Genomic DNA, 11,100 nt, shown 5'->3' with positions numbered 1-11,100 from the left:
GGGGAGGGGAGGGGAGGGGAAGGGAGGGAGCAAGAGAGGGACAGAGGGACAGAGGGACAGAGGGGACAGCAACGTTTTTCAATTGGAGAAACCTCAAAAATATTTTTAGAAATGTCAACATTAGAAAAACATTAGCACATCTTCCTTCAAGATCTGTAGAACTCCCCATCTTTTATTAATGGTATACATTAAGTAAGTGTTCTCCATCAGTACAACAGAAAAGCCTGCAATCACTCTCAGTGCTGGGGTGATTAAACTTGATCTCGTCACCTGTAAAGAGGTCCCTTTACTTTTGGTCCTTTATCAATTTTCAACTGAAAATGCCAGCCCCATGGCCCCCACCCCCCATGCATCAGGTCATCAGCAGCAGGACTGGAGTCAAGTGTTTTCTTCACACACTTCCCTGAAGTCCATCCCAGTTATGGTGGCAGCTCCACCCTAGTAACCCCTGCTGTGAGGAGCCGGTTTGGCTGCGGCCCCTAGATGGCGCCTAGGACTTCTGCCAAGTCTAAGGGCTAACAACTGACATCCTCACATCCCTCAAGATAGCCTGCACTGCACAGATGCACCACGACGAAAGATCAGATGNTGTGACAAATGTAGTCCTGAGCCAATGAACTATGCCTACGTGGAATGGGGTGATAGGGAGTGGACTAGAGGGTATAAAAGGGGATGGCCGAGAGATCGAAGGGGGGGGGGATCGTTTGAGTGCACATAGTTATGTTCCTGAATAAAGGAACTTTATGTGCTTTATGTGCTTTGAGAAGGACATCGGTTTCGTCGCTTCTTTTCTGCTGGTTGGAGACGGCAGCGACACCCTGCCACCCAGGATTCACGTTCCATTACATCACAGCAGAAGTGGGTTCCACGGCCAACAGATGCAGCACAGACACTCTGGTCGTGCACCCACTTCTGAGACTCGGTTAGAAAAGACACTGCACTTCTATCTCGCTATGCGTGTCTCTGCCCTCCCCCTCAGCTCGCACACCGCACTGTGGGGTAGGGCTGGAACTGAAGCCTTCTGCCACCACGGAGAAATGGCAAGTGACTTCTCCAGTGCCGTCCCATCTCCAAGCACTGCTGTTCTGCTTGACAATTCAAGTGTTACCTCCAGAGGAACACTAAACCAGGCCTAAGAGCTGAAATGTGACCTTCACATCCTGTGAGGTTATAAAAATGTATGCCTAAAATGCTAAAGGATGGAGTAATTTGTCACACAGCAGTAGAGATGAACTCACATTAGACACTGAATACACTAATGAGCCACACTGTCACCAGCACAACCTCTGACCTGCATATTATGTAAGTCTGTGTTCATGTTTATTACACTGGATATAGTATTTTTCGCATTTCTTCTGGATTTTAACCTCCTAAGGGGAACTAACTATACCTTCAGCTATAGAGGGTTCCTATGACAATATCAAGAGCTCTTTGAGCATTTGCTATCTGCCTGCTTTGTCAGCTCAACAGAAAGAGCCTGACATTCCAAGTCCTGGGATAACAGCATCACAGGAACACAGCATCACACCTGGCCAAGGAGCCACAGTCAGAAGATTCTGCACTTAACTAAACCTCATTGCATTCAAGACCGTAAGTCACTTGAACTTTTTGTATTATCCCAATCTGCTTCAAGACATCTCACATCACACAGTTCGGCAAATGCACAACACTAAAAACTTATTGTTTAGATTATTTTTCCGTAATTACTAATGGAATTTTTAAAATCTTCATCCCCATGGATTCTCCACAATGTTCAGCATGTATTCAACAAATACGATTACTAAGTGAACCCTTGCCATCCGTGTGGTTTCTTTTACACGGACTCCACTCCATAGCATGTGGGGTTTTTTAGGAGTTTGCTTGGTTTGGTTTTGTTTTAGACTCAGGGTGCATTGGTTTGAATAGGCATGGCCCCCACTGACTCATGTGTTTGAATGCTTGGCCCACTGGGAGTGGTACTATAAGTAGGTGCAGCCTTGGTGGAGGAAGTGCATCACTGTGGGGGCCGGCCTTGAGGTCTCCTATGTTCAAGGTATGCCCAGTAGGACACATGATCTTCTTCTGCTGCCTGTGGATCAAGATGCAGAACTCTCAGCTCCCAGCCCAGCTCCATGCCTGCCTGGACTCTGCCATTTTTCTGCTATGGACTAAATCTCTGAACTGTAAGATAGATGTTCCAACGGTGTAACGAAGATTGGGGGCTGTCTAGGCAGTCCGCTGTCTCTGTCATGTCTGTAGTTTTGGAAGCTGTCTTTGTTCTTCCTGCATACTCAGGTAATATTTAATCTCTTCTCGGATCTCTGACGGGGCTGAAGACAGTTATAGTCTCACAGTTAAACTTAAGTTGCTTAGCACTGAAGATGTTCTAGACTTGAAAAGATGATTTTAGGGTGGAAATATAAGTTAAATTAGAAGATGATTTAAGTACAGAGTTGTAAACTCATTGTGATAGAATAAGACAGTTAAGTAACTCATCTAAGTTACACAATACAGACTGAACTTTTAAAGGTAAGTCATAATAATTTTCATAATTGTTTCAAAATATTTCCTACTATGTATTGTTTCACTATTAGAGAAAAGGGGGAAATATAGTGGGTTGGCCTAATGCTGCTTGTATTCTTACCCTTATTTTAGGCCCCCAAGTCAGGTAGTCCCAGAGACAAGAGAGTCCACATGTAGATGCTGAGTGATCCTGTCCCCAAATTATTTCTGATTGGTAAATAAACAGCCAATAACTGGGCAAAAGAGACACAGGTGGGGTTTAGGTTTCACAGGCTTGGGGTGAAGGAGACGCTGCCATGGGTTAGGAATAAAGAAAACATGGCTCTGTGGGCTGGCCAATTGGAATTAAGAGCAGCCCAGATGAAACATAATAACTAGTAAGTAATAATTCAGGGTTATCGATAAGAAAGTAGATTCTAACAGCATGGAGGGTAGGTTTCTGCTCAGCTCTCCTATTACTTAAGGTTATTAAAAATATAAAGGGCTGTGTGTGTGTGTTTAATCCAGGAACTCAATAAACAAAGGCATAGAAAACCCGGTCCAGAACTTAAATAATTTCTACAACATGCCCCAATTAATTGTTTTCTTTCATAAGAGTGGCTCTGATCATGGTGTTTCTTCATAGCAACAGCAACTCTAACTAAGACACAGGTCTCTCTCCTATATAGCTCTGGCTATCCTGGGATTCACTTTGTAGAAGACCTCAAACTCAAATAGACCCGACTGCCTCTGCCTCCCAAGTGTTTGCAAATAATAATTACTAAGAGAATTAAAACTTTAAAAAAAAAAATTCACATCCCTTCCCCTTTAAAGGTGAACTGGTAATAAAAATAAATTCTTTTTTATAACATGTGACAAGAATAACCGGGCAAGGACAGGTCACACACTGCATATGGCAAAAAAGGTCACTAGCTTAAAGTTGCATCATTTAAGTTCAAAGAGGTGATGGGCTCTCTCTAGTCTCCTAAATTGAAAAGCTAAATCATCAAATATAATCTCAAACCTATTTCTGTAGTTAAAACCCAAATGCAAACTTTCCAGGCAGTGTTTCTTGCTATCATGAAGAGAATTTGAGGTAAAAATCAAGCACACACCTTGAAATAAATGGCTCTCAGTATCTTTAGAAAGTCACCTACCAAAAGTACATACATCCTAGCAAAAACCCCTTTAACACAGTCTGTCCATGCAGTCGCTACCATGCAGTTAATGTAACCGTGATGATATAATTGTAGTGATGCCAGTGTCTGATGAGCTATTGACAACCTGAAATAGTCCTGACTCCAGATCCTTTACACAGAGCAGCATCAGTGGGCCCAGCCCTCTCTGAAAATCCTACTCACTCTGCTCGCACACATTTTTTTTAGAAATTTACTATCCCTAAATTTTGAGACATTTTCTTGTATTTTTTCTTTGGCCATTTTTTAGGTCCGTTTCCAGCCCAACCGTCAGTCAGATGTTCATCTGGATCCTGAGCCCCAACTCGCTAGGTGTGAATAGCTCATTTCTAGGTATGATCTCTGTATAGGCTTTTACATCGCTCTGAAGATGCGGCTGTTGGTGGAAAGAGGTGGTTCACCATCTTCTGAAGACACTAATGTGTCTTTTCATGGTTCATAGGTTTTACAGTCTATGGAAAACAATAAAAAATGGCAAAAGAAAATTTCATAAATTAGAGCAAACCTGAATATTCACTTCAACCCTCACAGAAAACAGTTGCAAGTTCCCATCTGCCAGATCCTCCTTAATCTGCTTCACACAGAAATCTCAAAGCCGGGGCACAAAATTTTCCACCGAGAAAGGTTCTATTCAACAACTACAGTGAGTGCGTGAAGCGCCTGCGGATGAGAGCGCCTGCACACCAGCTCATCCAGTTTCTACTGCTTCTCTCTGCACATGGCAAGGTCTTTCCCTAAGTGTCAACTGTCCCGCCAGGTACTGATAATTCATCCCTCATCAACCAGTTCTCAAACCTGTCCTACGACAGCTCATCTTAAAACATGTTCTACTTTTTTAGATCTAATTATAGGAACAACAATAACCACAACAAGATTAAGCCAGCAAAAAGTATTTTCTTCGGAGTGCTTAGTGACACTAAAAGCAAATGAAATGTAAATTACTGTTTCAAAACTTAGGAATCAAACAGCGCCTGCTCCAGGCTGGCATCAGCCACCTACTTTCATCGTGCGCTCGTTCGACGTTAAAGGCTCGGCTGTGCTGATTCAAGCTCAGCTGCTGTTCGTGAAGGTCCACGGGAGTGGGGTTTATGCCAGTCCCTTCCAGATATAACCTGATCCGCTGCCTCCATAACCAGCTGGAAGTGAAGAAAAGGGAGGTTACGGAAAAATCAAACACACTGAGGTGAGGCTCAGACATTATGATAGCCTCAGCAAACAGAAAGGTGTATATGACAAACTAATTCTAGATTGAGCACAGTGGCATACACGTGTCTCTAATACCAGCACTAGAGAGGCAGAGGTAAGCAGAACTCTTGTGAGTTCAAGGCCAGCCTAGTCTACATAGCTAGTTCCAAGACAGCCAGACCTACATGGGGAGACCCTACCGAAAGAAAGAAAGAAAGAAAGAAAGAAAGAAAGAAAGAAAGAAAGAAAGAAAGAAAGAAAGAAAGAAAGAAAGAAAGAGGAAGGAAGGAAGGAAGGAAGGAAGGAAGGAAGGAAGGAAGGAAGGAAGAAAAAGAAAGAAAGAAAGAAAGAAAGAAAGAAAGAAAGAAAGAAAGAAAGAAAGAAAGAAAGAGGGACAAAGGAAAAAGAAAAAGAAAAAGAAAGAAAAAACAGCTATTTATTCAGTGAATAAATGATGGCACAAACACCTAAAGCCCTAAACATGTGTGGATACTTACATCTCTTTCTAGTTGTTGGTAATGTCTAATAAGCTTATATAAAACCTACAAGGTGGTGGCTGGTGAGATGGTTCAGTGGTTAAGAGCGCCGACTGCTCTTCCAAAAGTCCTGAGTTCAAATCCCAGCAACCACATGGTGGCTCACAACTATCTGTAACGAAATCTGATACCCTCTTCTGGAGTGTCTGAAGACAGCTACAGTGTACTTGCTAAATAAATAAATATTTAAAAAAAAAAAAACCTACAAGGTAATCTGAATTAAAATCTTAATAATAACCCACTAAATCCCTAAGAGCTAGACATAAGCACGCGTTTGCTCAGCACAATCTACTACAACCCCATTACGGTAAGTGTGTGAGATCAAAGTCCCCCACAATTTCAAAATGGTGTTTGTTTTGAAGAAGAGGAGGAAGAGGAGGACAAGGAGGACGATGAGGAGGAGGACGACGAGGAGGAGGGAACGAGATTAAAAAGTGGCAAATGTGAGCTGTTTACTCCACAGAGACATAAACCATAATCTGGTAAAAGTAGGTGCTGGGAGGTCAGCACTGGGGTCCCGTGCTGTCACAGCAAGCACTCCCTCCACCCACATCTCCAGCTCTGTGAAACACATTCCACGCCACTGCTTGATACACACTTCACAGCTAACACAGACACTAGAAAGGAAGTCAGCCTGGTTTGATTACATACACAATCCTTCAGCCATTACTACACAAAGCTACAAATACAAAACTGAACCTTCAGCTTTACCAAAGAGTCTTAACTATCTCTCCTAAATACCACGAACACGTATTAATAATATGACTAAGGAAAAGCAGGATAAGGCCACTCTCGCGGAAGGACTAAAATCTTCATTCGCAATTACAGGCCAAGTAACATTTGTCCCACTCTCTCTACTTAGTTCTAACAGAACCAGGAGAAGGGAAGGCAAGGCCTGGAACTGGCCCCTGGAATTTTTACTGCTGCTTTTGTTAACTATGAAGTGCCCCAGTTTTCTGCCTGTCTTCTTTTTGAACAATGTCAGCACCGTATTAATTTATTAAAGAATCAAATATGAAGAATAAGAAATTCCTACCTGAACTCACCACGAGAGAACTTCCGTAAGGCTTCGGGGAAGGAATGTGTGTATCGCACGGGCAGGCATAAGTGACCTTCAGACCTGTGATGTTCAGGCAGCACAACAGGCCGAGGAAAGGGGTGTGGGAGAAGAGAGTCAGAGCGTTACTAAAGGCCAAACTTCAGAGACCAGGTTTTCTAAATTTCATTTCTGCCATGAATTGCCTGTACTTTCACTAACATCACCAACAAAAAAAGACTGAACAAACCATGGTCTGCAGTCATCCTTAATACGTCAGAACTACACCAATGTTTCCACAGTATGATGAAACTCAAAATAATAACAAAATTCTGCTGCCAATCACCCTGTCTACTCCCCAGTGGCAGAGTGGGATCCTCGAAATTACTTAACTGCTAACTTCAGATAAGTCATGTTAGGATTGTTTCCTTATTTCTAAAAGTGTGATAAGCCAGCAACAGCAATATTATTCTGCGGAATCCAACTGTGGAATGTGTGAAATCCAACTGCATTCTGGAGCACGTAGGATGTCCTTAAACAAAAGAACGGAGAAAGCCGATCCCTACAGGACCTTCCCCCTCGGAAAAAGAATGTAAAGATGAACTTAAAGAAATTCACAGATTAACGCATTAGACAGAATAAAAATGAACACTTGCAAAGGTAGAGATGGCCCTGTAGTTAAGAGTATACACCACTCTGGGCCAAGTAGTGGGAGTGGGTGGGTAGGGGAGCGGGGGGGGGGGTATAGGGAACTTTTGGGATAGCATTTGAAATGTAAATAAAGAAAATAATAATAATAATAATAATAATAATAATAATAATAATAATAATAATAAAGAGTATACACCACTCTTATGGAGGACCCGAGTTCAGTTCCTAGCACCCACGCAGGATGCTCATAGCCATCTGTAATTCTAGTTCCGGGAGACCTGAGATCCTTTTCAGATTAGGATGGCCGTCAATTCACATGAATCTATCCCACACAGACACATGGTCACATGTACAGAATTAAAAATAAAATAAAAGCTATAAATCAAAACATAATCAAGAATTACAAAATGGTAAGATTCCTTCAAAGTTGCCCCAGGGCAGCGACAGGACATGAGTCCTAGTGACACCCTAGAAACTTCACTCTCATCATCAAGCCCGAGTGCTCTAGTCAGGAGAAGTGGCCGAGAGCAGACCTGGCAAGCGACGTCTGAATGATAAATTAATAACTTAAAATGGACACCAGTGAGTCGAGAAAGAAGGGTTTGCCAAGTACAGGTAATAAATTTCCCATCTACAGGAATCAGAAACAGGCGGGACCTCATATTTTTTAATTTTTTGTTGTTTCTTTTTTTTTCCTTTGAGATAAAGTATCACAGACTGCTTATAGCTCCAGGTGCTGAGATCATAAGCCAAGACCATTTAAAATGTCTATGTCTGCTAATACTCCACACAATGTTTACTCTATAAAAGGTAACATAGTCATTTGATAGAAAATATCTCCTTCTGTCAAGCTCAAGTGTAAACTACTGTCCACAGAAGCTTACAGAGTCCCCTGAGGTCATATGCTCGGACATCAGCTTGGGATCTGGGTATCACAAGGCCTCGCGAGTTTCATTTCCAAGATTACTTGAGGCTGACAAGCTAGTGCCAACTACAAGCAGGTCTGAGTTTCTCTGACGTGAGCCTTTCTCCACCGGTTACCATAGTGGTCTCAGTATCGTGGCGACTGACCAGTTAATGAGCAATCCACGCAGAAGCTACAATATGTCACTCAGAATGTGGCTTAGAATGTTCAGTGTCTCACCAAGCTCACTGGCCTCACTGGCCAGCTCTGACAGAACAGGAACAAAGCCACAGAGGGTGGGACTATTGGGATGCTGAGGAAGGTTGACCACCATGGCATTCAAAGGCTACTCATTTACCAAGCTCAGTAGTCGATGCAGAAGACAGAGGACACCCATTGAATGGTATTTTTACTTCAGATGAATCCATGGAGCAAGCCACCTTCAAGTGGACGCTCTGCCACAAAGGAAGGCCATACATGCCAACAGCCCTCAGCGACCTTTGACCTCATGACAAGGCATAAATACCTTTTCTTTTTCTCTATTTTCTACTCAGAACACTAGATCTTAGAAGTTCTTTGTTCTATCTTCTTGCCTTCATGGGCAGATTGAAGGTCTCAGTTTGTTCAAAATCTGACAAGTTAATGACTTAAAGCCAGCTTTTTTTGAAAAGAAAATATAACTCAACCATAAATTCACTTAAGTTAACAAGCTCTTATCTTAATGCTATAAAAACAGGCTATTAAGAATTTCTAAAGCCCACATGAATCAACACTGAAGTTGAAGGTTAATTACTGAACTAATCATCGCACGTATTCACAGAACACTCGTTCAGCTAGGCTGAAGTCCTAGGTCTACTCCCTAAGATCATTTAATTACATTCACCGTCTGGACGTTTCCTGAACACTATGTGTATGTCAGTGAAATTAAGACACAAGGTCCTATACCCACAAGACTCAACCGTGTAAAGAACAGGAAGCTGGTGGCTGAGCGCTGTCTGTGCAGGGAGCTTTGGCTGGAGGAAACCACAGCATACATCTCATGCTCTGTCTTGAAGGGATGGCCACAGGGAAGCTCGGCATAAGCACAAGCTCACGCTTGGCAGAAGAACGTAAAAAGCCTGAAAACCATGTGGGCCCCTGGTGCCCTCGCTCACTCCTTCACAGCACCTATGACCCCCTAGGTCAGCAAAGCCAGCCAGAGCCAACATGTCTCTGAGTGAGTCTCCAACCACCATGGTGTGAACAGATGCTCAGGTGGTTACAGTTCACACTGAGCCCGTTACAAAGATTCTAGGCCAACTTTAAACCCACATATGCACGTTTTTCAACTGAAGAATATACAGCTCCTGGGAATGTCTGAGGACAGATGAGTCTGGAAGAACAGAGAAACAACAGATGGCGGAGACCGCATGTCTTAACTAAGAGATTTGCTGCGTATCCTTGGGATCAGAGGGGAATTGTACAAGATTTCAATTAAGCTGTAACTATAATTAGACTTGCACGTTAGAGAAAGACCGTGAGTTGTGTTACTACTTTTGTGTAAAACGTCCCCCACAGGCCTCCATGTTTGAACACTTGGTTGCTGAAATATTTTTAGCAGCAGCAGTGTTGAGTGGCAGTTAAGACTGCAAGACATGAACTCAGCTGTGCCTTCTGCGCATGGCAGGCACTGGTCAAGGACCAAGCATGAGCCAACCATCCTACTGGGCATGGAGCAGGAGGGGTGCGTAGCCCCCTGGAGAGCATTGATGGCATCTGGGGAAAGCAGGATCAGTTAGGGTGTGGCTCCTGACAGGCCAACCACACTGCCGTGGAGAGTGCCGTGCTCACAAGCATATGGACAGCACAGACTGAACTAAAGAAGTTATTTTAAAAAAGATGAGCAGTTGTTGAGAGGGTGGGGGTGGGGAGGTGGAGGTAGATCTGGGAGGACTTAAGGAAAATATGATAAAATCCACAGTATGAAATTCTCAAAGAATTCGTTTAAAATATTTTGAGAGGTAGAATCAATGGATGGTTTCTAGGATTTATTACCAGTGTCATGAGGGATTGAGGATGAAGTCCCACACAGCTTCATCCCAAGCAGTCACTTCTGTTTATCAGAAGGAAGCAGAGAAAAGCAGTGATCACCTATACGCAGCTGCTGCTCTAATACATCCGAGGCAAAGCCAATTTGCTAGACCAACATGGAAAACGGGGATTAGGGCAGAAAGTAGTCAGGAACCATGAGATAATGAGTCTTGTGACTCAGTGAAGGTGACCCCTGTGGTCCAGTTTCCTGAGATGAAGGATCTATGTGCTAAAACTAAAAGCATCCGAGGAAAGGCAGGCTGAGGTGGCCACGCTCTCACAGTTAAGAACCAGACTTTGGTGGGACGGGGCTGTAAGGCTTGAGACAGTATCAAGTGACAGTAACTGCAGTGGGCACACTAAGGAGGAGCACGGAAGCAGAGGGTACTCTAGACAACGAGGACAAAAGGACCCAAACTATAATCTGTGAAAACAGCACTACAGACCAAGGACTAAACATGAGCTCCTTTAAAAGAAATAGACACAAAGAAGAAATCACAGAGGAAGGAAGAGAAGAGCCTTTAATGCCAAGAGAGTAAGGAAGGGCTACGCATAAACCCCCAAGACAACAAGGACAGGGACTGCAGTGTGTGCTCGCTCGCCTCAGGATGCCATGGTCTCCAAAACAGTATCAGCGAACTGGCTGAGGACAAATCCAAAAGGCTCAGAGGTTTCGCCTTGGGAGGCGAGGACACGGCTATGTTGGGGCTCTTGGGAAGAAAAGGGACAGCAACTGAGATGCAGACAAGGAAGAACAGAGTCGTCCTGAAAAGGCACGGTCCTGAATGAGCCCACAGACAGGCCTACAGGGACCACAGAGGAAAGGGAGCGAGTGACGAGATTCCTCAGTGAGCACAGGGAGGGCTGACTCCGGGTGAAGAGATGCAGCCATACACAAAGCAAGCATCCCCTGCGCCATGCAGCGGAGAATGGAGAGAAGAGAGTGTGAGAAGGCTGTGGGCAAGGCCGGATCCCCAGAGCAGTTAGGACTCTGAAGCCAGGAATGCAAGCGAGCCCATTTCTTTCTTTTTTTTTTTTTTT

At 43.7% G+C, this 11,100-nt stretch overlaps 1 protein-coding gene across 2 annotated transcripts in view; it reads right to left on the bottom strand.

Moving 5' to 3' along the window:
* Positions 1-11,100, bottom strand: part of Nadk2 (NAD kinase 2, mitochondrial) — a 43,189-nt gene that overhangs the window by 15,340 nt on the left and 16,749 nt on the right. For both annotated transcript variants that reach the window (XM_021208460.2, XM_021208461.2), the window contains exons 5-6: positions 6,435-6,518; positions 4,677-4,813 (exon numbers count right to left, since the gene is read on the bottom strand). In XM_021208460.2, coding sequence (XP_021064119.1) covers positions 4,677-4,813; positions 6,435-6,518 — 221 coding nt within the window. The remainder of the gene's footprint in view (positions 1-4,676; positions 4,814-6,434; positions 6,519-11,100) is intronic.

Source organism: Mus pahari, chromosome 11, assembly GCF_900095145.1.
Source record: "Mus pahari chromosome 11, PAHARI_EIJ_v1.1, whole genome shotgun sequence".
In the NCBI taxonomy this organism is placed as follows: Eukaryota; Metazoa; Chordata; class Mammalia; order Rodentia; family Muridae; genus Mus; species Mus pahari.
Note: the sequence above shows the minus strand (reverse complement) of the source record. Positions and strands in the feature narration are given on the sequence as shown.